Here is a 27860-nt window from a genome sequence, read left to right as displayed (position 1 = left end):
ATCGATTACTTGTGTATTATTGAGTTTAATTGCATGAGTGCTAATATGGCTATCTTTAAAACATTTTTTATGCATTATACTAAAGTTTTGTTTAACCTATTTTTTCTCCGCAAGGCCGCAATTGCACCATGGAAAATTCCATGAAGCACTGCACCTGCGTGGCGGCTGAAATTGCGCTCTAATACTATTTCTGACAGAAGTATTAAATTATCGCTTCAAAATATTTGATTCTCTACTACTAAACTAAGCAAAATTGATAATTTACTGTGAAACTTCCATTTCTAGTGAGGTAGAAAGAAATTAATCTTAAAACGCAAATAGTTAGCCTGTTCTATAGGGGTGCCGCAGACGGAAAAAACTAAAACTAATCTACACACATATCCTCTCACATTGTCCGCTATCGTCCCATATTAACAAACTTCGTTGACGTGTTGAGCGAGCATTAAAATTGTTGAAATATTCTCAAACTATTCTATTGTGTTGACATTTATCTTTGATTTGATTTATTAATTTTAGCTATTTTTGGATATTTCCTAGATTATTCCTAAGTGTTTTCACTTTCACTCACCATCGAAGTGTATATAGTTTTCTTGTGAGACTTTGAGATCTCTGTCAGTGTTGAGTGGATGATTGAGCCGATTTAAAGATTGAATGAAATATTGAAGTGAAAAAATGAGTCGTACCATCGGGATATTCACGGATTCGACAGAAAGGAATTCAGAGAGTGACTTTTGCAGACTTTGTAGGAAGAATCATTATTATTTTTGCAACTTATTCACTTCAAATGTAGAAAACGAAATAAGTGTGAAGCATGCCCTGCATGATTTAGTCGGTTTACAAGTAAGTGCCACGTTTCATCTTTTAGATTTCTCGTTTTCGTAATGTTTGCTTTATATCTTTTATGCCCGTATGTCTAAAGATAATTATTAACGTATTGCTTGATTGCTTTCTTAGGTTGATGAGGGAGATGGCCTTCCCACTACCATTTGTTCACTTTGTTTGAAAAAGCTCAAGGATTTCAGTATTTTCAAAAAGATTTGCTTAGAATCGGACACAGAACTGAGGAAAATATCGCCAAGAAATAACTGCTGGGTGAGTAGTTTTCATATTTTCCCAATAGAAGACCGGTGCAATTATAAGCTTAGGAGAGTTAGAAGTGACAATATTTGGTTTGTGTTAACGGCAGTAAGAAATATAGGAATATTATTATTTGCGGATCCTAATAAATGTATAGCATGAATTTGAAACGATTGATTCTATATTGAAATGGATGACCCTGGTGCGGAGGCATAATGTTGTATGACTTCATAAAGCCACTAAATCCAACAAAAACTATAAAGACACTTCTATGAGTGATCCAAAGTTAATTAGGTCCTTCCTTTTGTCAATCGAAAACATTAGGGGACATGAAAGGCCCTCTTATTTTATGGGCGGGGCATTTAAAGTCCAATTTCCTGCAATCTGTAATTATCCTAATCTGTGAAGCCATGGCAAGGTGGTTGTTATGATGCAGTAGGCGGTTTAGCGGCAACGACTGAAGACGTGGTGTCTTCTGGTACAATTTCGTGTGCCCTAAACAATATTTCTGGTAAAGTGAGGCATCCAAATTCACCATTATTCAAGTGATGTAAGCAATATACCCACTAGGCCATTACGTGTATACCACACTTCCTTTTAAAATATGCGATTTGGTCACCGCAGCATATATGATTGAACAAACATTTACTATTGGCTGCCAAATGATGAACTGTGACCGACCTGGAGATGATTTTGTTTATCAGTTGTCAAGCATGGGCTGAAGTGCACCTAAACATATTATAACATATCTTTTGATCTGGACCTCTTGTTTATCTTGAACTATGATGCCAGAAGTTTTAAGTCATTTATATTTTAAACATAGTAGCTGACGTTTTAGAAATTTAATGTCCATTTTCATGGCATTTTATATGAATCGATGAGGGTACAACAAATGCAAAAGTGAGCAAGTTAACTTCTTTCGTGCTGGACGCTGGATTTTACAACGGTAACAACTGGACATCGACTGTGGCTGACACCGAGGAAGGGAGGTAACTGTCGAGGTAGCAATTGTCAGATACATTCAGTCCTGGCCTGAAGGCCTGGTTACACGGAACATTAATACATACAAGTAAATATACGTTTGCATGAATGATTTTGGTGGACCATAACAGTACATGTACGAAAGCATGAACCAAATAAGAACAGGTTCTATTTTCTGTGCATGGATTTGCACAAGTGGGGTGGCTACACGGTGCATTTTGGTGTTCATTGTCGCATTCATACTTGTAGGCATTAACCCGTACATGTTGATGTATTGTGTAAGCAGGCCTTGAGATCCACTCCTCAGCAATTAAGCCCAACCCTCCCACTCATTTGTAATCATCCTCACCGTTGCAAAGTGGTTAAATTGTCATTGTTTTTTTATGGATATATTTTGTTGCATACAACAATTTTTTTTTTTACTTTGAAATGAATTCTTGGTTATGTTCTGTGCATAAGCAATTTTTTAAATAAAATTTTAGCATACCAAATTCTACAAAATAAATCATTGCAAAAACCATTGACAATTTATTCAGTTGGCAATGAATTCCTGCATTGAGGGTGGTCATAAATGGGTGGGAGGGTCCGGCTTAATTGCTGAGGAGTGGCCCCAAGTTCCCGCTAAGCTGGGTCTCCGGCCGGGCCCAAATGCATTGGACAGTTGCTACCTAAGCGGTTACTACATATCCTATGAGCATACCCATCAGGGAGTGGAAGGGGGCAGCTGCCCATCTAGAAGCAGAAGTTGTAAAAGTCTTTACGGAAAAGCAGGACTGGATATAAATGAAAGTTTTCAACGATTTTTTTCCAAACCCATGAAAATTGATATTACTCAGTATGTGATATGTAACTAAAATTAAACTATATATTCAAGCAAATAATGTTATAAATTAATAAAGCCCTTCCCCATGCATCTGCTAGAGCCAGCATTGAGTCGTTTTTGATGAAGTAATCACAACAGCTATAGTTGACGTTAGGTCTTATGTGAAAGGAAGATTCCCAACAGCTTCACTTAATGTTGGGTGTGAAAGGGTTACTTATGTAGGAATTAATTATCAATGCATGCTCTTTTGGCACAGAAATTTTTTTCTCTGGTATGTATCATTTCTTTAAATTACTCTCAGTATCTAAATTGTCGGCATTTTATAAGGCTAAGAAACAGCTGCACTTTCATAGGATAGACATATTCTAGATAGGTATCTACTAGATATTAAAAAAATGAATGTTCATAATTTTGAATCGCTCCTATAAATATTTGCCAGAAGAGTTTGCCTTTGATTTTTTGGTTCATGTGCGTAAAATGACTTCATATATCCATAAAAAAAATTAGAAGCATAGCAGTTGTACTATTTTCCTAGATTCAGAAGTTTTTTGGTTAGTTGCATTGGAAACATTCTATAACAGTCGCACAGTGGCCTGAAATAAAAAAAAGCTGGCCAAAAATCGCTGTAGGCTTAAATATTGCTGAATAAATGAAACTTTTTGCGCATTGTATATTTTAAGGATACAATGAAATTTATTTAGGATAAGGTAGTCCATAGTATTATTTTAGAAGGGCAATAAAAATTGAAAACAGGTAAAAGTGATACGGGAACCCTAGTTGCAGGGGCAACTCGAAAATTTGATGAGGGAGTATCAGCGAAAAGATAGTATTTCTTCTATTGTTAACAGCCATTTAGCTGTCTGATAGCTTTTCATTAGGTAAGTTATGATTGAAAATTGCTAGACAGTCTTTTAAACTATAAATATCGGTCATTGAAGAGTTATAATAAGGAAGAATAGCATTTACAAATTTTTTTGTTGCTACTTTCTCAAAAATTAAGACGTGACAATTTATATCCCATTCTGAGTCAGAGAATGAAGATTTCTTGTATTCAAAAATATTATCAATATTAATGGAGATTTTTCACCTACTCTGATAATTATTTTACCTAATAGGGAACCCCCGCAGAGCAAGAAATAATATGACCTGATTTAGGGGAAGCATGTGTAAAAGGTCATGGTTTGTGGCAATCCTAGAAACGCTACTTTACCTTTAGTGTCATTCCATTTCAAATCAACCAGGCCATGACACCCACCGACTCAGATTTTCCTGAAACTTTCCATGGTCATATATCCTGGTATAATTAGAAATTGTGTACAATTTTTGCCTCCAATTGTCAATTGTTAATGAAATGTGAGCAATTGAAATATGGGAGTGACCCCTAAAGTGCCGCAACGTGCAACAAATGGTGATTTTTATTTTCATCCATAACTCCAACCCTTGTGAGATGAAAAGGCATGGTTTTTTTTTCTATAGCTAAGTGGTCCATAATGATCCCACGATTATCATTAAATATTCACTGCAGTGATTGAAGTAATTGCACTGAAGTAATTCAGCTGCAAAAAAATAAAGCTTGCTAAAAAATCTCGCTTGTACCATTTTTCATTGTCCATATCCACAGGGAAATGCCATGTAAATACAGACTCATTGTTCAGTTTAAAGTAATCACTAATGGATGAGCAAAGATCCTGATAAAAAAAATCGTGAGTCCGATGTTCCTTTCAGTGCCCTACTCTGCCCCAGCTTGGGGCCTAGAGGGGCACTTTAATGTCTTAAGTTATTTACATCAATAGGTGAATTGTACATGAAAGCAAACATTTTAATGTGGAAACCAGCAAGAAATTTTTATTCAAGATACACAAGCATTCAAATTTTAGATGGGTTACGACAAATTTGTATCACTGAACGAAATGTTTTTCATCAAAATTTAATTATTTTTATGGCTAAAGTTCTGTCTACCGTCCTTTTTGCTAAATTTATTCACTTTACAAATATAGCTTTTTCTGCAATTTTGTAATCTCCTTTTGTTGCCATTTACCGTGAAACTCTTTGATTTCCATGGTAGTGAAGTTCGAGTTATTACTCAGTGAATGTAATGGTGAGCAAAATCTTTACATGATCTTTTTCATCTTTCAAATCTTTTTCTCTCAAACGTGGGCAGATGTGGAAGATAGCTGTGACACTTTTTCTACACTACCTGGAAAATGTCAGGAAATAACATAGGCGTTCAGATCCTGAACATCACTATCGTGATTTCTCCTTGTCAGAAAATTACAATGGTGGAACCAAATTGAGCAGAAGAATAAGAAGTTTTTTCTTCATTCCCTCATGAAAATTACAACCCTCAATCTCAACATTGAGTAATTTCAGTGAGGGAATTAAGTAATCTCTGCACATCACCCCATATTCTCTTCCAGGGCCATCATGTATTTTTTTTCGAACCAGTAGAAAAATATGCTGTTGTTTGAAATTTAGCTTACTCCATGTCGACAAACAGGGGGATCCAAGATTTTTTTCTGGGGAGGCACAAGGGTCTGACAGGTCATCTTATATTTGAGATTAAAAACAAAATACAACAATTACTGTGAAAAATATGTTCTTTATTTTGATATGAAAGTTATTATTAAATGTTATTTTAAATTTAATGATTGAGGCTCCACAATAAACAAAATAAAATGAACGTAATGATAACTGTAATAAAAGTTTTGTCTATTTTTTAAGCAAATGGGGGAAGCACGTGCCCCCTCCCCCATTTCTGCCTTTGTTGACAAACTTTGTCCGTTACCTTGGAGATGATGGCATTGCAGAAGTGATTTCTCAAATTTTAAACTGATAGCACACACCACCAATAGGGAAATTCTGGTTTCTTTCTTCCACACCTGGTACGCTTTTCGTCACTTGAAGGGCTTTCCATGGCTCTAAGGATGTTGTTATATAGCTTGCAAGTGAACTCAGTGTACCAATGATATTCCTGCCAAATTTTGTAGTAGTCTGGTCTGCAGCTTTTGAGTGACGTATTCACAGACATTCAGGCACCACTCCATTTTGACAATAGCATAGTTAAGGCCTTTTTCACATGGATGCAGATGGTCCGCACTATTTGTGTGGAGTGCACGTAGCGCATGTGTCCACATCCGGAGTTATGCCATCAGCTGGTGCAGCTTGCCTAGGTAAAAGAACACCATAATGCCAAGTGATTTTCAAGCAAAATTGCTGTGAACCATGTTAGAAAAAACAGAAGAAAAGTCCCCCTCTAAGGAGGTTTTGGGTGCACCCTATTGTGGCAAAAAGAAAATTAAAAGCCGCTTTCGTGACCACATTTCCTGAAGTTCATCGAGATGAAAGTTTTTCCATTATTTTCGCATGTCCACTTTCACTATACATATAAGGTAAAAAGACATGCTCGCACTGTTATCTCCAAGCTCACCCTATTTCCATTGACAAATCTGCTTGGTCCACATCAGCCGTCCGCGTTCATGTGTAAGCGCAAACCTGTCTCTGTGCCCTGTACACGGGTGGATGATCCGGGGGCAAAGTGGCCACGTGGATGGACAGAACCTTATCTGAATGTGTTGGGCGGACCGTCTGCATCCATGAGAAATGGGCCTAAGACATTAAACCCCCTGTTTAATTAAGATTAGGAGCCTCCCTTATTTGTTGATTTAAATGGAGTTCATTTTTTTAATAGTGTAACTTTCTCAGCAGAGTATCAAAGCAGAGGGTGCAGCTAAAGATGAATACAGATCTTCTTCAGAGACAAAGGACTGTATTCGAGATGCATCGGAAGATATGTCACGGATCCCATGCACAGTTCAAATGACTGAAATATACATTCCTGTCCCAGAGTGTGAACCACCCTTGGACAATATGCTGGTAAGTTTTATTCTCATATATGTATGGAGTTGAAAGATCTTCAGTTGTTCAATTTCCTCGGTTGAATGTCAGTAGTTGTTGTAAATATAGTCAAGGACCTCAAATCTGGAAATCTTGGAACCAAAGGGTTTCTGTATTTCTGTTCTTCAGCACACAGGAAAAGTAGTACACTTCTTTTTTTTAGAATTTTAACGCAATATATGTCAAATCAGGACCGTTGCTTCCGCAGCATAAACTATAAGCGCTTAATACTGGATGAGAATGTGCAATAAGTACATCTTTTTCTTCGTGGTCAATAGCTTTCCTTGATTGCATTTTCTGGAACACATTGCGGTATATGTTGATGCTTTCCTTAGTCATTCAGTAAATCTGTGCAAATGCTTTTATATGTTGTTAATTAATGTAATTATAAATGCGTTCAGGCTTTTGTGCTCATTATTTGAGATCCATACGTGTGTCCCCGCCTAGGTTGTTAGCGTATGTTCATTGCATGTTCTAACTTCCTGAGCTACGATGTGAGGAGGGAGGAGGGATATGAGGGAGTGATGCTACCAGGTGGCAAGTCAAGACACTCGAGTCGAGTATTTTGCGGAATCAGTCGAAGAAGCTGTCCTTGCAATTATTGGAAACAAAACAAAATTGACTCTTTAGATCATGAATAGACACCTTCAGGATTACACTGCATGTCCAAATATTAAAATTTTATTTCATTTGGAAATATTTTTAACTTTTATGATCTTGTAAATGTGAATGAAGGAGGAAAAGGCTTTGGGGATAAATATCTATGGTAAATAAGTGAAAGGATGGTTAAATATTGCAGTAGCTGAATGTTAATATTCTGGAGTTTGATCTTTAAAATATTGCAGTAGCTGAATGTTAATATTCTGGAGTTTGATCTATGAGTCGAAGGAATCATAAGAGTATGTATATTGGCCTGCTTGAGTGGTTTCAAGTAAAAGAGTAGTTTTTATAATTATAGGGGTTATTATTATCAATATTTGAGTTTATACACTTTCTCAGCCGATTAAATCCAGCTGGAAATATTCGCCTATCCCAAGGTCAATTTAGGATTAGGCTCGGATGCTAAAGAAGAGAATTCACCCTATCCTACACTGTCCGATCATGCCTGAACCAGGAATCTTCTCACGATCTGGCAGGTCTGTAATAAAACAGCTTTTTGCCCGAGGTTTATCAGTTGGTTTTTAATTCCCAGGTCTTCGATTTCTTTTTTGAATCTTTTAGACAAGACTCCCTCCACAGAGATTATCAGTGGGTGTATGCTGACGTCTTTAAACTTCCAAATATTTTTTATTTCACCGGCCAAATTCTGATATATTTGTGTTTTCTCTCTTTCCGTAGACTCAACATTGTCATTTAGTGGCATTGCTACATCGACTATGTTTGCTCTTAGCTGTAATTTGTGGATCAATAAAAGTCAGTACCAGCAAGAGCTGAGCACCCCGAAGTTATGTGTTCAATGGATTCACCCGTTTTCCCACATTTTCTACATTTATCTGCAATTTCAAGTTTTAATACATTTTTTTCATAGTTGTGAGTTCGTATAACTCTGTTATGAATTGTCATCACAAACCCTTCAGTCTCCGGGTATAAATAGCCATCTTGGAGCCATTTCAGACAGGCGTTTCTGTCAACCCAATCCTCCTGTATGACTGTTGGGAACTTTCCATGCAAGATTTTAGACTTCCATTCCTGCTTTTGTTGATTTAGGTCTGGTATTTGAATCCGATCTTGGTTCTCTCCAAAATTAAATGGTGTGTATCCCATGTCAGCCTTTATAACCTCTTTCATTAATGCATCTTTTGATGATTTTAAGGAGGATTTCATTGACTGTTCCTGAGATCGGCATTGTCTGAGAATATTTATTATTATTATTGTTATTATTATTATTAGGGATAGATGGATCCAGGATTTTTCTTGGATCCGGATTCGGATCGGATCCTTGATTTTTGGAGCCGGATCTTTAAGATAAGATATTTTCGGATCGAAATGCATTTTCAAATTCCTGACGCCGGGATTCACCGGATGATTGCTCAATCTCTTGGGAAGAGTCACACTATGTGCCAGTCCTATTTTGCCTTTTTTTATTGTCCACGGCTGGAATTCTCCTACGTAACCTCTGCGAGAGCTTTCAAATAATACAGGTCATGAGTAGGACAAGAATATCATGCGACGGTGCATTTGATGATAGAATCGGAACTCTTTCCACCCTAGTTGTGTTCACTGAAGCTATTATTCAAAATTTCGGATCCAGATCCAATGTCTTCCACCACTTTGGATCCGATGTATCTGATGAAGGGCAATATCTGCTGATATTAGGATCTGAGGTATCCCATCCGACAATCCCTAGTTATTATTGGACATATGCTATTGTTATTATAATTTTGCATTTATTGGGTGACATCCATTGTTCTCTTCAAGTTTAATATGAAAGGGGAGAACACAGACCAACTTGGTGAACAGAATTATCCTGTGATGTACACACCAAATACAGCTGAAAATTCGGATAACGCCACAGACCCATTGGCCACTGATGATTTGGTAAGTGCTCTCTTGCCTATTTTAGCTCAGTTATGCTAATATACAAATTCATTCTGTTGTGGAATTATATGTCAAAATTAGACAATAGTTTTCAATATTTTTTTTATATCTCTGAGGCTTTGTGGGGATCTATCCCCCTCATACCCCCATAGTTACACCAGTCCTTCTAACAATTGATTAAAATGTTTATCAATGACTGTTTCTCTTTCCATTAGGGTGATTTTGGAACATGCAGGTCCTCTCCTTTTAAAGAAGATCAGACCTGTGATAATGAAGGTGGATGTGTGCACAATGATTTTACTGATGGCACTTCAAGCAAACTGGCGAATGAAACATCCTCCGATCAGGTAATACTATTTATGAACTATTTATTGTAAGTTGAACTTGAACTGCATCTGAACTTTATTGCCATCATAAGTCAGCAATCCTAAAATTGGTTTTATATAGCCCTCCATTGCTCTCGGCTATCTCTTTTTCTTTTCATTTTTACGGTCTTCTTCTCTGTTACGCCTTAATAATCCGGTGCATGAAACACTTTCAGAAGCATTACTTCCCCCTCTTACAGCACACGTGTCCTTTTCTTTTTCTGATTGTCTTTATCAGGTCATCCTTTTTAGAATAATTCTCTTATCTCCTACTATTCCCTGCTCTTTCTTGGTACTTACTCTGTCGACCCCTTTTATTTTCAACATTCTTCAGGAGCAATGCATTTTCCTTCTTGCTTCAATGCTCAATGCTTCCACTCTTGACTTTTCTGCAGCTGTCAATTTTGAAGCCTTGCTGCCGTTTATAAATATGCTCCATATGTAGTTTGTGGTGCATCGTTTCCTTACTTCTTCATTTGTATTCTCAGCTGCTAGTATATTCTTCTTTTTAGTAGAATTCCTTCCGTGTCCATGCTATTATACTGACCGTTTCTTTCTCCCATCATGCATCACTAATTGCTAATCTCAATGTTGCATAATTTTCTCATTGTAAGGATATGAGACCTTGAAAATGACACAGAGTGTCGAAACTGTGGTTGATAGTAGAGCTATATAATTAAATGTGTAAATTATCATTTGTTATTTATATTTCATCACAGATGTACTGTATTCCCACCATGTTGATATCCGATATCATACACTCGAAAGCACTGTTGATACCTTTTCACCCCTCTTTTACACTTTTGATGGGGACAAGGAAAAAAAGTGTAAATTGCTAGAAAGTGTAAAATCGAGGTTAGGCACAGTTTAATGAAAAATAACCCCTTTAAATATAGTGTTCTATTTTTCATATGAATCATGTTCTAAATGAACAGTTTTTTTATTCTATATATTGAGGACCATTTTCATCATGCGAATTTCTTGAATATATGTATATAGTCCACGCCAAACTCTTGGAGACAAACTCTGAAATTGTTGATTGCATTTTCTTATTAAGCATATCATCGTTAAGATATTGTATTGAATACTCTTTTAATGGAATTGTCCAACCAGATTTTGACAGTTAGAGTAATATCAAAGTGAAGAGATTTAAATGTGAAACTTTAATACAATGTGGCCCAAATATTTTTCTTTGGGCTAACCAGGTTTCAAAATTTTACTGGGAATTCTTATAGGTTTCATCACATCCATTGATTGCACTCAAGGCAAATACATAGTTTGTAATCCTACTTACCCTTAAATATTACAAGTTTTGATGCCGTGAGACAAAAACTGTTGTCCTCCTACTCAAATTTCCTCGTAGAATCAGATGTTGTCATTGTGGTAATCGCAAAACCTTATTTTTTTGCATTTATGTTCTCTGCAAAAGCACACAGTCTCAAACCTGGAATTTCTATAATAGGCTACTGTATTTCTATTGTAGATTCCAGCCTTGAGGAATTGCACTTTCAAAGTAAACATATAATTTGATAAAAAGCAAGCTTTTGATTTTAGTGCAATGATAACATCTGATTAGTTATCAAAGTTTAACTTGAGCCTACCAGATATCTGCATAGTCAACACATTTAAGGAATCCACTTGGTAAAAACAGGTTCACAATTATATTATTAGTATAAACTCTGCCTAATATGAATTTTAATAACAAACAATCTGGTTATCCGATCAGCGGTTGATACCCTTTGGAGGAATCTGGAAAAATTCCACATAATCCAAAAAAAATCATTGCACTGTCTGATGATCATTGATTCGCAATTGATAACTGCTACTGTATTTGGGTGACAGTACATCAACATTGTTCATGATAATACACATAGCACTGGTTATATGTTGCCACTAGACATCTTGTGTTGATGGCACCTGATATCTGACTAAATCGATCAAAGTCGATAGATTGATAGTTGTAAGTCATGGGTGTTAGTTCCAAAATTGGCCTTCAGGAATTGGAAAACTCGGACTGATGACGTGAACTGCTGGTGGAAATACTCATCTCCAGCACCTTTAACCCCTCAAGCGCGGCGGGCATTTAATGTTAAGCCCATCTCAGCGGCCGGATGAGATTTAAATGACTTCGCTTTTTTGGCACACTATCATTCAATAATTTATATCTTTCATAATATACGATCTGTATCGTTGAAAATTTAAGTGAACTTGCGTAACATAATACGCTACTGCATAATAATTTTTCGAGCGATTTGAAAGGATATTTATTGTTTTATGTATCTTCTTATATGAACTTATGAATAAATTTTCAATTTCGAAAGATTTTAATTTGGTTTCGAATAAGCTACAAGATGTCTAACATTCCATGCATTAAAAAAATACAATTTCATTATGTAATTTAGTTATTTGGGGTTGTAAATGTCATAACAGATTGGATACTTTCGATAGGATTACCCATTTCGCCTACTTGAAATTTACCACTCCGCCCACTTCTCTGACTTCGTTCCATTATTACCGTATCATTCCATTTAGGTAATCACGTGCTAATGTTTCAAACGTCAATATGTGAATATTCAAATGATTTACCTTAGAAAATCTGCTTTGTGTGACATGATTTGAAGCAATCCAAACATATCCCACTGCACATTTTTCACACCAGTACACGCAGTCTATTCATTTCCCATATTAGGCACAAACTGCACACCTCCTTTGAGACTTTGATTTCTTCCCAGCTGCAGGAATTTTCTTTAGGGAATGTATTTCTGTGAGTCTTGGTACTAAATTGTGCAATGAGTGACGGCCATGTCCAAACAGTTCGTATGACGTCGGATATTTCAAAAATATTACCTCGACCAATGGCACGCGAAATGATTAGTCAAATTTTTATACGTGTTTTTCCTATGATCAACATATGAATTTAGGACTGCCGCATTCAATTGTCTTCTAAATAACTTCATACACCACTTGTAATGGCGTTTTCTTTCCATTAGTTACGAATGCAATAATAGGTCCTTGAAATTCACCCCACCAATGAATTTACCATAACCTAACACACTAACAGACTTCCGAGTCTCTTTTTTGCCTTTCAATACTATTCCCATTTCGTAGGATCCCCAATTGTAAAAAAATACCACTCACAGTAAGTACACCCGATGAGAATTTCAACACACTGCCTGAAAGAACACCACACAGCATGAATGACTCTAGTGGACTGAAGCTGGTGGTTAAGAAGCTCCCTCAAGAGACGAGAAAATATATCGAAGGGGCCCTGGTATATGCTGACTGTTATGATGGAATCTTATCTTCGTTGATTACTGTCCAGAAAAAAAATATAAAAAAATAAATGCAGAGCGAGGCACATGGCCCCTTCGCCTAGGACGCTGAGGACTAACAAGGCGGGCCAAACACACTTGGGGCTCGAGGTGACGACAAACAAGCAGAAGACGGAGAGAAGGCATTCAGTTCTGAAGATACCGTATCTCAAGCTAAAGTAGCTGACCCTTCTCGACGTCTCTCAAGCAGAATAGGCGGAAGTTTTCATGATAGAACAGTTGAAGGAAGGCGTTGAGTTTTTGGACCGAAGCCGTCAACGCGCTGGTTTAAAACGGAATTTTATCGAAGCATTTTAAAAACATTTTGAAGGCATAAAGCCGTAATGGATATTTTATTGGAAGGAAAAACATTTCTTCAAGCGATAGAGTAATTAGTTTTAATTTAACATGCAATGTCTGGCGGAGAAAAAATATTATATACAGTTGGTCAGGAAGCATACTGGGTACGCATGGCGGTGGCATACGAAATTTAAAGGGCGCGTACTGGGTACGCATGACGGCGTTGAGGGGTTAAGAAGTCATAAATTGATATAATTTATATTATTTACTATCTATTTTACATCATGTCCATTGGATATCATTCTAGAGCCTCCATATGGATGTCTTTGTAGTGACCCTCATAGGATGTCATCTGAATTACATCCAAAGGATGTCCATAAGAGACTTCTGGATGTCAAATGGAAGTCCATTGGACATCTTGCAGTGGCTGGGTTATGACCTTGGTTTCAACTGAGGTTTCGTAAACTATTGATCAAGAGTGTTTAATTAATAAGTGCATGTTTGTCCCTGTTTTTACTTGGACAAAAAAGACGACATTTTGTTGTGTTTGTACAGATTTTTACTTTGTTGACAGTGATGTTTTTTTTTCAAAAATATTGCCTTGTTTCAAAATTATGCCTTCACTTTTTCTGGCAAGAGAATAATGACTTTTAATTTGTTGGTAATATATTATAAGCTCCTTTTCCTTCCTACTAAATTGAACTACACATTATTATAATTGTAATTCAGAGATGAAACTATCTCCTATATTACCTTAGTTATGATAGGGTAGCGTACGAAAAGACATCACTGGCAGAGTTATCTAATAAATATAATATAACAATACAGACGTAATATTATTCAATAACTACTTCCTGGTTGAGAGTAGTGGGAAAATTTTGAACTTTCTGTGTGTTGAAAGAAAGTCACTTTGTTGAGAAAATATTTTGGAGGGCCTCAACAATTTTGATGCAATACATTTTATAAATAAGTTTATCGAGCCTTTCATAAAAAGTCATAGACTTCTTACTTTCAGCCAACATTTATGGAGGATGGGGAGCCAATTAAGGGAATCACTATGGCCCATGAGTCTACAACAGAAGCATTGGGTGAGTGCTCAGAAGGGAAATAAATACATGGAGGAATAGGGTGGTTTCCTATTATTTTTTTATTTCCTAAATCGAAAGATTATTACTCCTTGAGTATGCATTTCACATTTATAGATTCTTAAATTAGGATATCTATTTTTTCGCAATTAAATGAAAAGTGGAAATTTTCAAGCACGGGGCAAATGCGACGGCTAAGTATGAATGCCGGGACAAGCCTGTGTGATGTCATTCTGGTTCCTGCTGCTGCAAAGTGAGGTGACCTATGGGCGAGGCTTTGAGAACTGCTAGGTGCAGGCTGCTAGCAGGATGCAGGGTACCCTGCTAGCAAGGAGCACTTGGCTTAATTATGGATTAATAATACCTTATCTAACGAAGGAAACTTTCCGACAATAGCCAGTTTTAATAGGTGATTATTAAGAGATGATTCCCTGAGCTCTGTGCCTCATGCCTGCATTGGTAATCTCAGACGATGTAAAACTCCTATCTTCTCGTATAGAAACTAGGTCCCTGTGACGTCACGGGGAGTGGCATCGCATGGGCGCCAATCTGCCCTTTTTCAAATGCGGTTGAAATTGACCATTGCCATTCGCATTGACTGGAATTTCTAAAACCAAATCATTTGTATATCATAAATACATTATTGGTGGGTAACAAATCGTAATCAATGCCTTTCGTTTTCTATGATGAAGGAAACTACCCTATTGTCGTAAATGATTGTGGAGGATGAAGCTAATGAATTAGAAGTCCATCCATACTTTCTTTTTTTAGTTTGCTTGCCAATTGAAATGGGGAGAGAAGTTATCTTTTCAATGATTTTGTAATTATGTGGTTTTTTATAATGATTTTCTCAAGCAAAATATTTTTCTACTGATTTTATTTGTATTTAACCTTTTCCCTACTAAAGACGAAAATATACGTGTGGACATTTCTTGACCGGGGAGACGAAAAGCCACAAATTTTGATCGGAGATTTTCCTACACAGGTGAACGAATGCTGAATATATACATTTCCTAGCTCTTCCCCATTTATGACGGTCGTGGGTCTGCGATGTCTTTGCTTCGGGACCTAACACAGCATGGCTTAGGCTTTACCCTTGAAGTCCGGGAGCCAGTACCCAGACCCCTTGTCTTAAACCACCCCTCTTAGCAGTAAGGGACTGCAGTCATGGAATTGTTCATCCAGTCATGTCGCAAAATAAATATTTGTTCCTTTCTCAAAAAATATAAACTAAGAATTGAATTATTTGCCTTTTGAGCAGCGTTCACAATTTTTGAATGAAATAAAATGGAACATATTAACATACGTCACGATTTTGGTATAAACATCAGCAAGGAAATTTTTGCTGCATTAATATTGATGTTAGAGCTTTGTTCAAAATTTGATAAATCTCAGAGTGAAACAAGGAATTCAATTGAAAGTCTGTAATTTACGTTCGAGCAACAGTTGTCCTTGTAGCTAATTAATATAAACAGAGCATGATTGACTGCAAACCAATGCCGCTGGTAGGGTTATAAACCCCGAAATAAAGGAGCCCAACTACCCTCTGGAGTCCGAGATATTGCCGAGTCCCTGCTAGGGAGGGTAGAAAAGGGTTGGTGCTGAAATGCATGATTATCAGCGAGACCCTTCTCAAGGAATGTCCTGCAGAAATGCTCAATATGGAGGGGATGGAAGAGTCTCTTTGAGGCTCAGTACAGCAGCCATGCTGAGGGGAGAACTCCACCGTCTTGAAGGGGTTAACTACTTGGATCAGTGGCTAGGAACATTTTCTTTGTGGCTTATTGAAATGCAGCATTTTTTGCAGTGAAAATTGTTACTAAGATTCGTACGCATTACTTGAGCTAAGGTTTAGGACTGGTCTATTGAAAAATAGCAATAATTAACCAGAAAAAGCACTTGGCTGCGAATCAAGTATCCAGAAGTAAATATCAGCGCTCATGGAAAGCGTTAGCATGGAACCTGTTCAAATAAGTGCAAAAGTTAGCATCATATTTGGTCCAATTTTAATAAGTTGGAAAATTAGGTAGAACTGTAAAACAAGCATTATCATATTCGCCTTTTTAAAGGGGTTGGCTTTTGTATTTTGTTTGGTTTAACAAAGAAAAGGGTAGTTTCCTTCATCAAAGAAAATGAAAGGCATTGATCGGGATTAGTTACTTTTTTTTCGTTGTCCACAAATATGAGTCAACATGGAAGGAACCCCAAAAACAATCGCCAATTAACTCACCGCGGAAGCCTCCGTAATAATTTTTAAGGTTTCCTATTTTTTTAATCCTAAAAAATGAGTATATTTTTAACTTTGCCTCCATCATTGGAAACGGGAAAGATTAAGCTATTTTTCAAAATATTTGCCCTGAGGGTAAATTAATTTTTGGCATTATTATATCTAGCTTTTTAGTTCTCGTGTTGTACTGCTCTTCCTGTATTTTTAACTGACGACTTCTTGCACTGAATCATCTGACCTGAATTTCTGTCCCCTTAGGTGTTTTTTGAGAACAGGAAACAAGTGGTATTCGCTTCAGCCTATGTCGGAGTGGTAAAGAGGGTGGCGTATGATATACCAAATAAATTCATGGAATAGTGTGGTCGTTTGGTATGAATCATGTGAACACACACCTCTGACCTAGTGTTCCACACAGAGATGTAGCTACAGGCTTCATCAAGACATTTCTTTATCCCATGAAGAGTATATCTCTGGTTATTGTATGCCATCTCGTCAATTGAAGCTGCTGTTGATTCCCCACCCTGACTGCTCTGCTCACCATGGACGTTTTTCCATCCAACAGGAAACTCCTGGCAGCAGTTGCTCACATTTTTGATGTCCATACACTTCTCACCGTACACTACTATTAACAAGGGATGAATGTCAATCGGGAAAATCTTTCATCGAGTGACTGAGCGTAGTTCGCACTTGGTGGTGTAACGGTTGAGCCGCAGGTTAAACCGTGGGTCTATGCTCGTCATAAGGCGTCGGATTTCTGGGCACCATAATGGGATGCAGCGTGAAGGGGAAAAATAATTTCGCCCGTACTCGGAATGGTGACAACTCCCCTCTTGGAGGGAGTAATTCCCTCAGAAAGTTGAGAGGATTGTGCTAGCATCCAAACCACTCCTATTTCATCACCGGGAATATGGGAGGGGACATGGGATAACAAATAAGGGATACACTTAACCTCAACTAACTACACTCCTAGCACTAGCCTCGACAAAAAGAAAAAAAAACACTCCCAGTAAAAATAGCTGACTGCCTACGGTAACCCGCGTGCTCACGTCTCCTCGGAACGACTCCCTGCTCGCTCTCTATCTCTGCCACTCTGGATATACGTTCCGACCATCACCTGCTGAACCCTCCGCGTTCGAGGGTAGAATCATAGGGGCATAGTCCAGTACAAGCTCCCAGTGCTCCGAAGCACTGGAAGTGAGTCTTTGCGTGGTCCAGTACAAGCTACAAAAGCTCCCGTGGTGCTCTCATACGTCACGCATGACGTCACTATATTCTCTTCTCTATCGCTACAAACGCTCCCGAGAAATAGGTGGGTGAGCTGGAGCAAACCGGTTTTCAGCGCGAATTTGAGCGGGAAGGAATGCAAAAGAAAATGGTATTCATAACAATTGTGGACCTGGCCAGCAATAATATGACCATTTGGAGTTGATGGAAGAAGTCGCTAAGAGAGCCAGGATGGTAAATGCTAAAAACAAATGGTTAAAGAACTATTCGGGGTATATTACGGTGAGGCAAATGGCTGTAACTCAATGGTTTAACAATTCAGAGTCAATGTTCGCCATGGGCCAGATCGAGGAAGAAATTTAGCGGCAAGTCCAAGATATCTTATAAACTTTGTTGTTGTGATAATTAATTATATATAATATTATTTAATTATTAGTGGTTTATGCTTTAGCTAGCGAGAAGTGGAGATAGAAAATGGCTATTTTAAATTTATAAGGCATGTGGTGAGTGAACCTTCCAGTCGAAGCATTCCGTCTGTTACTTCTATTAATTTTGTAAGTTGTTTTGATTTATTTGTTATTTAGATCAATTATTAGTTATTTGAACTTGATATTGCGTGAAATTGAGATAGACTATGACTTCTTAGGTTAGGGTACGTGAACTTCTAGTCAAAGTATTCCGTTTGTGCTTTGTGGCGGCCAACCTTTCTCCATGAAGATTGTATTATCTCTCAAATGATGATATCTTCCTCTAATCTTCAACTTAAGTTTAATCAATTATTGATGTTCGGTTGTATTTTACTTATGTAATTTTCTTAAGGTCAGGTTGACACGCATTGCATTTATGCTTAAGGGTTGCTGTTGACGAGATTGGTTCAAGTGCAGGACTGCTTTTGAGTCTATCATACAATGTCACGAGTGCAATTGATAAATCGTAGAAAGGACAATCCACTTAAGGCCTTTTTACACCTACATAAACCCGTACAAGTCTAAATGTATGAACGCGAGAATGAACACGAAATGTACCATACGGTCGCGTTGTTGCACGTTAAGAGGTTACACGTGTAACCTCTCAACTTGTGCAAATGCATGAACTGCAAATTGAAACTATTTTAGCTTGGTTCAAACATTCGTACATGTTCCGTTTCGGTCCACAAAAATAAATCACGCAAACAGGCATTAACTTGTACGTGTATCGTTTAAACGCAGGCTTTTAGGCGAGTTAAGTTAATTAGGCTTATTTTTGGTTCATTGAAATTTCTCTAATAAGGTATTTAATCAGTCTTTTCTTTTTTTATATGTATCATATGATCTGCTCTTTATAGTTTAAGTTTATCACCTTGTTGTTTGAAGGAATTGCAAACCAGTAGGTAAAATCTTCAGGACAAACATCGGTCTGTTGTGGTGTTCGATCATGGTATCCAATGAAGATCTAATATTAATTAGGTTTCTTGTGGTGTATCCCATGGTCATATTCTTTTTGTCACTTATATTACTGACCTCTCTAACAAGCTAAGTAAAGTACAAGGGGCTATAAAAATCCCTAATTCAGGCGATCTAATATCTGAGCAGACGATACTAGTAAAACAAACGACTAACAAATGCTACAATCGCTCCAGCCGTGATCCAGTAGGGTAGCACTGGGAGCGATAGGAGCGAAAGTGGACCACGAATCTATAGCGTCTGAAGCGGGAGCACGTGGGAGCATTGGGAGCGTGTACTGGACTACGCACTATGAAGACAAAAAAAACTGTGAGTGCAGTAGCGTAAGGACAGGCAGCCGTTGCAGTGGGTGAGCTAAGTGGGAGCTCCATCCTAAAGTACAGCTATGTAGCTACTGAACGGGCTATGACCACATGGGTGATTCTACACTTTGGTGTAGGAACTAAGGAATGTAGTGCTGAAATAAAAAATACACAACCTTGGTTAATTTTTCACTGGAAGTTTTTATTGTTATGACACGTTTCAATGCTGAGGCATCATTTTGAAGTTACCAAGGTTGTTTATTTTTCATTTCAACACGGACTTTCCCAAAGTCAAAGCTGAATCGGTTGATTTCAAATGCAGTGCTGTTGTCACATTCTACATGGCGACTTGGGGATTTGGAAATGGTGTTTTTTGGAGACCTTACTTTTCATTATGCCCTCGTAGCTCTTAGTTTTAACTGTCTCGCCACTGGTGGTACAGGTTTACTTGCATTTATTTTGCAGCTCAGCCCTTATTTTTATTACTTTTATCTTCAAATGTTTTAATTAGGGATGGTCGGATCGGATACCTCGGATGCAAATATCCGCGGTTATTTCCCTTCATTGGATACATCAGATTCAAAGTTACGGAAGACATCGGATCTGGATCCGAAATTTTGAATGATATCTTCAGTGAACGCAACGCCCAATAAGGGTGGAAAGAGTTCCGATTCTATCTTCGAAGGCGCCGTCGCATGCAATTCTTGTCCTACTCATGAACCGTTTTGTTTGAAAGCTCTCGCAGAGGTTACGTAGGAGAATTTCAGCCGTGGAAAGTAAAAAAGGCATAATACGACTGGCACATAGTGTGACTCTTCCCTATAGAATGAACAATCATCGGGGGAATCTCAGCGTCAGGAATTTGAAAATCCATTTGGATCCGAGAATATCCGATCCGAAAGATCTGGCTCCGAAAATCAAGGATACGATCCGAATTCGGATCCGAAAAAAATCCTGCATCCGTCTATCCCTACTTTATGGTATTGCTTTTATCTTCAAACGTTTTAATAGTTAATTGAAAACCCATTCAGGAGAAATTCAAAATTACAGTAATAGATTGAGCAGTGGGGATCTTTTCAGGAAATGGGTTTGTGATTATAATAAGTCAGGAGATTTGTACATCATATTTTAGTGAACAACCTAGAAAGCTGTCAATCTCATTCTCTTAAATAAGTCAAAGAAGGGTATTTGGGCTTCCAGCTGGGTGGTCTTTCTCCATTCTGCTGACGTTTCAGAACTCGAGTCGTGTTCCATCCACAGGGCAGATAGCTAGTGCAAGCTTGCAAGTAGGTGGTGTACTTAGGGTATAGTTTACCTAGGAACACTTGAAACTATCGGCAAGTGCTTCGACCTGGGGGCTTTAAGAGTAAGCTATAACGCGAAAGAAGCACTATAGTGTAGCATAGGTCAATTTCAGTTCATTTAGATGATGTTTCCAGAGAAAGTGCTAGCTTGAAGTTGTTGACGCTGAAAAGTAAAAAGTTTTGGTTGCGTATCGATGTCTATTACCAAAAATTGATCACTCCAACAGTTGCTATAGTAACATCATCAAAATCAACATAATGGTGATTAGTATTAGCTACCTATTATTTAAGTATACCAGGACTAGAAATGGGCAAAAATAATCGATTATACGTAATAATCGATTATTTGCTTGCGATTATTGAATCGATTATGGACATCCGATTATTTTGCATAATCGACTATTTGAATATAATCGGCGGGAATAAGAAGCGTGCTCACTTGCGAGAAACGAGAGCGAGCATATACTTTTCATGACAATCTATCCTTATATCGTAATTGGTGATTGAAAAATTTGAAAGCAATCATAAGCAATAAAACAAATTCTAAATTTTTGATGGGAGAAAATATCTATTGTTGAAGGAAGACATCATAAAAAATTAGCGAAAAAAATTATGGCCGCGTTGAGTAACTACATGATCATATGGAATACAGGGGCTAATTGGTCAAGGACGAACAATTTTTTTTCAGCGCCAATAAGTAATAAAGCTAATTGGGCAACTCTTACCTAATAATCATTCGTAAATATATGTATAACACCTCGTAAGTGGAAGAGCCCGGACACCTCATCTGAAGCCGATTCACCCATAAGTCACTAAAATCCTTTGTTCGGTGTAAGCTCAGAAACGAAAGTGATATGGCACTAGTAAAGAGTCACTTTTGGAAGTACTTCCACAAAAATTTGAGTGAGAGTAAAGAAAAACAATCTCCTAGTCATGTACTAATGGCATGAAAAACCTATTGACGATATCACTGTCAAGAACAAGGCAAAAACTTAGCTACTTTATTACTACCACCAATGCCTTCTTAAGCTTAAGAAGTTCTTAAGCTTAATGCCTTCGTAAGCTTAAGTAGGCATTGCTACCACTCTACATCCGGATCTAAGATTGTCAGGGATAAAATAACTTAATATTACAAGTTCAAAAACGAACTAAATTATTTGACACGCATCATGACACCCACCTTCAAAATACCACCATTACAGCATCCGCACAATCTCAAAATACGACAATAAAATCGATTCTTTGCATTTTATTTTTCACTCAATACAAATGAGACGGTGCGCGCCGATATCTTTAGGTCTTAAGCGTTCCTACGAGACGATTATTCTACCACACCACAAAAAGAATCGCTTTACACTCAGATAATCGGTTGCGCACGGTAGCGATTCAGGGGCCGTATTCTGTATTTCGTCGGTACCGCACCGGTCGGTTTCCCTTCCCAGCCCACCGACTGGACATCAAATCGTACCGACAACGGATTCCGCACCGACGACGACACTTTCAGCGATTCAGTAAGGTCGTCGGTTTCAAACCAGTCGGTACGGTTCCCTCCCCTTCCCAAACAGGGAAAATCCGAATGTATCCGAAGTTTCACGTGTCTCCACCAATGAAAAAAGGGTAAAAACAAGTGAAGACTCATTGGCACAGTTTGTTGTCGTCATTCTCAATCTTTTTATTTGCGGAAATTACGACTTATTGCTAGATTAAGATAAACGATATTGGATAAGTTGTTAACAATGCTTATATAGTGTGTGGTAGTAATGCTGTACCTACAGAATCGAAGGAAACAATATTACAACATCACAATAAAGTTTGTATGTGATGGAGATTGTTGTTGCTGGGGTTGCTGGAATGAATTATTGAAACTATCCTTGAGATCGTAGTTTCTTTTAAATATTGGTTCCGTATATTGCTATTTATTCATGATTTGGTAATATAGTTGTCATTAAGTAAGTTCCGTCTAAATGTTATCAACAGAAGGTTATGCCATTGGCACCGTAGCAGACGAAAATAACATACCATGGAACGTGAACGTAGGATTCAAAAGCAAATGTAAATGTCATACTAGAGGAACGAGTTAGGAAATTGTTATAAAAATAAGGAGCTGGGTGTAATTAAAAGAAGTTTAATGACGAGGAAGTAAATAAATTGTGATTGGGTGAAATACATATGTATAAGTTGCGCATTCCAAGTGAGAGAAAATGATAATATTGCGGTAAACCTCATACTTATTAACAAATATCTTCTTTTATCGTCAAGGGAATCAATGGCTGACGATGAAATGAAATATAGTTGCCTGTTACAGATGAAAGAAACTGATACCGTTGTGGCAAACTTCATACTTAAATAAAAAGATCTTATTTCTATGCCGAGAGAAACGCCAAATTGATGATGGAGTGAAATAACAGTCGCCTATTCAGAGTGATATAAAGTGATAACATTGCGGCAAAACTCATATTTAATCAAAAATATCTTTTATACGTCAAAGGAGCAAATAAATCATGATAGAGAGAAATAAAGCCTATTACAAGCGAGTGAAAGTGGTAACTGAAATGAGAGAAAGTCATTATATGTTAGCAAACCTCATTTTTATTAACCATTATCTTATATTTCTGTCAAGGTAATCAATATAGATGATGACACAGTGAATTATAGAGGCGTATTCGAAGGGGCAGAAAAAGATAAAATTGCAGAAAACCTCATTATTTATTTGGTGATGAGGTTAAAACAAAATAAAACGTGCAATGCGCACCGGGGAGTTCATGAAACCCACTAGTCGGTGGCCGTACCGACACCTTTTTGCTGTCGGTACGGCTACCGACGATATCCCGTCCTCTCGTCGGTGCCGCACCGACCGGGTTCGTACAGAATCGCACGACTTCTTACCGGGAGTCGGTGTGACGTCGCACCCGACAAATCGGTGCCGCACCGATCGGTTTGGAGTTACAGAATACGGCCCCAGGACAGAATAACAATATTCCTAGCTTATGCAGAGAATCGGTGAATAATCGAATACTTAGCCAGCCCACGATTCTTGAGACAATTATGCACCGATTAGCTTCAGCACACGATTATTTTGCCCAAAGAATCGCCCCATAATCGTATGATGATAATCGGTGCATAATCGTCTCAAGAATTGGGCGCTGGCTAAGTATTCCATTATTCACCGATTCTCTGCGTAATCGATTATTTCGGCCCGATTATTTCCCTGAATCGATTATGCTTGAATTTTATCATATGATACGATTAATCGATTATGGAAAGTTTTTCCCCATCACTAACCAGGACTAGCCACGGTGATAACTTTTGTGGCGGCTTAAGGAGAGACGCATTTCGTCAGTCAACTGTTCATCCTTACGACAGCTGCCACCAGAGTCCGCCTCCGTGGAGCATGGCAGGACAGTCTCACAACCGCTGCCGTCCAGCACGCACGACGCCATTGCTGCCGTACAGTATAGCGAGTCCGACATCTTGTCTACACCACGCCGCCTCATGGCTGTAACTTGTCGTTCGAAAATAAAGTGTTTGTTTATTGTTTACGCCTGCGTGTTACTGAAGTGTTGATATCCCCTTCAGTATTGGATCACGTCGGGGTCACCAATAGTAGGTGGGTAGTCTTTAAATTCATGTCGGGATGAGCTGCGTAGTATATGTGGTACACTGTTCAGACGCCTTTGACGTTCCAACATAAGCAAATAGCTTGCCTGAGGATAGTTGACGGCATTCCTTACTTATTCTTGATACGGAAAAAATTGATGAGCTGCTTATCAATTTTTTCCGTAAGAAAACCATAAGAAACTGTTAACTCTCTTACTTTGTGTTATCTGGGTTTAATGTGACATTTTTTCTAGGGTTCCTGGCTGCCAAAGGAATGTCCATTGGAGGAACATCAACATCACATCTTTCTGCGGAAGGAAATGTAATGAACCATTCGATTGATGAATGCATTGATCCCACATCTCTGCTGAGACAAATTGATTCCAAGGTTGGAGAATCCCATTTTGGGATAGAAAGAAATCTGATGGATGAGCTGGGTGAAAAAGGGGATGGGCCTCTCAAGGAAACCACTGGCAGGAAAAGGGATGAGAAAAAAATGAGGCGAGTGACAAGAAGTATTACTGTAGAAGAGAAGTCAACTTCACAGAGTTTATCCTCAAAGTCATCATGCGATAGAAACCTTTGTAATAGCGTGGGTGTGAGAAGAAGAGAGGAGTCATATTCATGCAGCGTGTGCACTTTGTCCTTTCCTCGGAGAAAGGACCTCACCAAACACAAGCGTATACACATGACAGATACATCTTATTCATGCAATGAGTGTAAGAAGTCTTACGTGGATGAGACCCACTTAGTAAGACATGTATGCATACACACGGGAGACAGACCTTATATGTGCAACGTGTGCAGTGATTCCTTTTCTGAGAAGAATAACCTGGTTAAACACATGCGAAGGCATACAGGAGAGAGACCTTTTTCATGCAGAATCTGCGAACAATCTTTCACTGACAAAAGTTCTCTCCGAAGTCACATGCGAGCACACACGGGAGAGAAACCCTTCTCATGCACTATCTGCAAACGATCATTTGCTAGCGGTAGTAATCTCAGAAGACACATGCGGATGCATTCAGGAGAGATGCCTTTTAAATGCGACGTGTGCAGCCGGTCCTTCACTGGTATTGGTCACCTCAATCGTCACGTGTGTGTAGGCGCGGGAGAAATGCCTTATGCCTGCCAAATATGCCAAAAACCTTTCACTTATAGAAGTACTCTCAAAACTCACATGCGAACACACACGGGAGAAAGACCTTATTCTTGCTATCATTGTGAAAAGTCTTTCTCTGCAAAGACCGACTTAGTAAAACACGTACGCATTCACACAGGAGAGAAGCCGTATACCTGCGATGTGTGTAGCAAATCCTTCAGTTGCAGTAAAGATCGGGTTAAACACTTGCGAACGCACACGGGAGAAAAACCTTATGAGTGCAGTATCTGCAAAAAATCTTTCTCTGACGGAAGTAATTTCCGAATTCACATGCGAACTCACTCGGGAGAGAAGCCCTACCTATGCAGAATCTGCAACCGATCTTTTACTTGCAGTAGTAACCTCAAAAGTCACATACGGACGCACACAGGGGAAAAGCCATTTAAATGCAACGTATGCAGCCGGTCCTTCGCTCAAGGGAGTTCCCTCAAGGGTCACATGCGTGTACACACGGGAGAGAAACCATATTCGTGCCAGATCTGCAAAAAATCTTTCGCTCAGGGTTCTTCTCTGTCCATTCACATGCGAGTACACACCGGAGAAAAACCTTATCAATGTGACATTTGTTGCAAGTCTTTTTCTAGGAAGCATCACCTTGACCTTCACATACCTGTACATGAATGAGATAAATCATTTTTATACAGGGTCTGCAGCAAGTACTTCACTGCAAGGAATGGCCTTGACCACTGTAAGTGTGCACGTACAGTTGTGAAACATAATTCATTCAGAGTAAGCACCAAGTTTATCACTGTTAGTTCTAATCCCAACCGCCACATGAGCACTCACAAATGATAAACAATATTCGTGCTATGTAAGTTGTGTTGTTTTCCCCAGATGGACCACCTCTGTGCACCTCACATGTTTGGTCATTGGAAAGATTATCCATATAAATATCCAAGGTGTTGTAAATCAAGCGATTGAAAATCTGTAGTGAGAAGCCCAATACCTTATTCTTACCTTCGCAATGAATAATGACAAAGTACCTATTGGGATGATCAGTCATCTACCATGATACAATGGGAATCGTTTAAAGTCATTTTTTGCATTTTGCACTCAAGACAGTGAGTGAGATCAACAATCATTTTAGTGAAGCTTTTCAAAGACTAACAAGTGAACCCAATATTTTGATATTTGCATTGAAAGTCATTATAAGCTGTGAATTGAAGCTGTGGTGAGGCTCAGTGATTGTACTTCCTTCCAACTGACGTTCAAGAGGTTTTTAGAATCATTGAAGAAATTAAGCCTAAAAATGCAATGGTTTATGATAAAAAGAGTATCAATATTATTAAGGTAAATGATCGTATTGTACCGTTTTTTACACACATAGCAAACTTGATTATGATGAAGTGTGAATTTCAAAAACAATTAAAAACAGGTATTGCAGTCCCGATTTCCAAAATAGGTGATAAAACTAATGCTAGCAATTATATATCAATATCAATGTTTCCTGTTTTCTCAAAAGTCCTGGAAAATTTAAATTCAGCTCTAACATTTAATTGACACCATTAACTACTTACCCCCGTGCAATTGGGATTCTTAAAAGGTAAAAGTACAGAAGATGCCATTTTAAAGCTTTGTTCTGCCAATTTCTAAAATAATGCTAATAAACTAATGCTAGCAATTATATACCAATAATCACTGTTACCTGTCTTCTCAAAAGTCTTGGAAAAAAATTTTAAGTTCGGCTCTTACATTTCATGAACACCAATAACTACTTATCCCTCTGCAATTGGGATTGTTTGAAAGATAAAAGTACAGAAGATGCAATTTTAAAGCTCTGTTCTGCTATCTCTGATGCACTCAACATTAATTAGAAAGTTGCAGTTTTGTAATACGTAAACATTACGTAACTTGGATAGACGAGTCATTGTTATTGAAAAGATTGTTGCAAGCTGGAATGAGAGGAGTCGTTACTAAATGTTTCCGGAGTAACTTCAGTGTGCGAACCCGGAATGAGAAAATACATAACTTTTATGGACAAGAAACATCACTTTCTTCTGGAGTGCCCTGGAGATGGATCTTGGTGACGGTTCTTTTTCTTATATGTGTAAAAAAATTCAATGCTGGAATATTCAATGTTAAATTAACTTCCTTTGTGGATAAGACAGCTTTGGTTTTATATTGCACGATATGAGTGATATATATTTACAAAAATAGAATGCGATGGAACAAAATTTTAATTTTATTCATATAAATTTGTATCAAGCAATTGAACAAAATATGTTAAA

The 27860-nt window shown here is 38.0% G+C and overlaps 1 protein-coding gene across 2 annotated transcripts; it reads left to right on the top strand.

Moving 5' to 3' along the window:
* The first annotated feature begins 439 nt into the window (after window positions 1-439).
* Window positions 440-27252, top strand: LOC124172227 (zinc finger protein 271-like). Of its 2 annotated transcripts, none has more exons than XM_046551649.1 (7): window positions 440-840; window positions 955-1092; window positions 6587-6754; window positions 9194-9313; window positions 9529-9660; window positions 14305-14377; window positions 24725-27252. In XM_046551649.1, the coding sequence occupies exons 1-7, from the start codon at window positions 673-675 to the stop codon at window positions 26254-26256; spliced, it is 2331 nt and encodes a 776-aa protein (XP_046407605.1). In that variant the 5' UTR covers window positions 440-672; the 3' UTR covers window positions 26257-27252. The 2 variants fall into 2 exon arrangements, with proteins under 2 accessions (XP_046407605.1, XP_046407604.1); XM_046551648.1 differs by having other exon boundaries at window positions 6584-6754.
* Window positions 27253-27860: the final 608 nt, after the last annotated feature.

Source organism: Ischnura elegans (assembly GCF_921293095.1).
Source record: "Ischnura elegans chromosome 13 unlocalized genomic scaffold, ioIscEleg1.1 SUPER_13_unloc_1, whole genome shotgun sequence".
In the NCBI taxonomy this organism is placed as follows: Eukaryota; Metazoa; Arthropoda; class Insecta; order Odonata; family Coenagrionidae; genus Ischnura; species Ischnura elegans.
This window is presented reverse-complemented; position numbering and strand designations above follow the sequence as displayed.

What these genes read in the sequence shown, in the direction of transcription:
- LOC124172227 (XM_046551648.1), top strand. Translation starts at nt 673, where the DNA reads ATGAGTCGTACCATCGGGATATTCACGGATTCGACAGAAAGGAATTCA. An exon ending in CACCCTTGGACAATATGCTG is followed by an intron (nt 6,755 to 9,193) that starts GTAAGTTTTATT and finishes GTTCTCTTCAAG; the next exon opens with TTTAATATGAAAGGGGAGAA. An exon ending in ATGAAACATCCTCCGATCAG is followed by an intron (nt 9,661 to 14,304) that starts GTAATACTATTT and finishes TCTTACTTTCAG; the next exon opens with CCAACATTTATGGAGGATGG.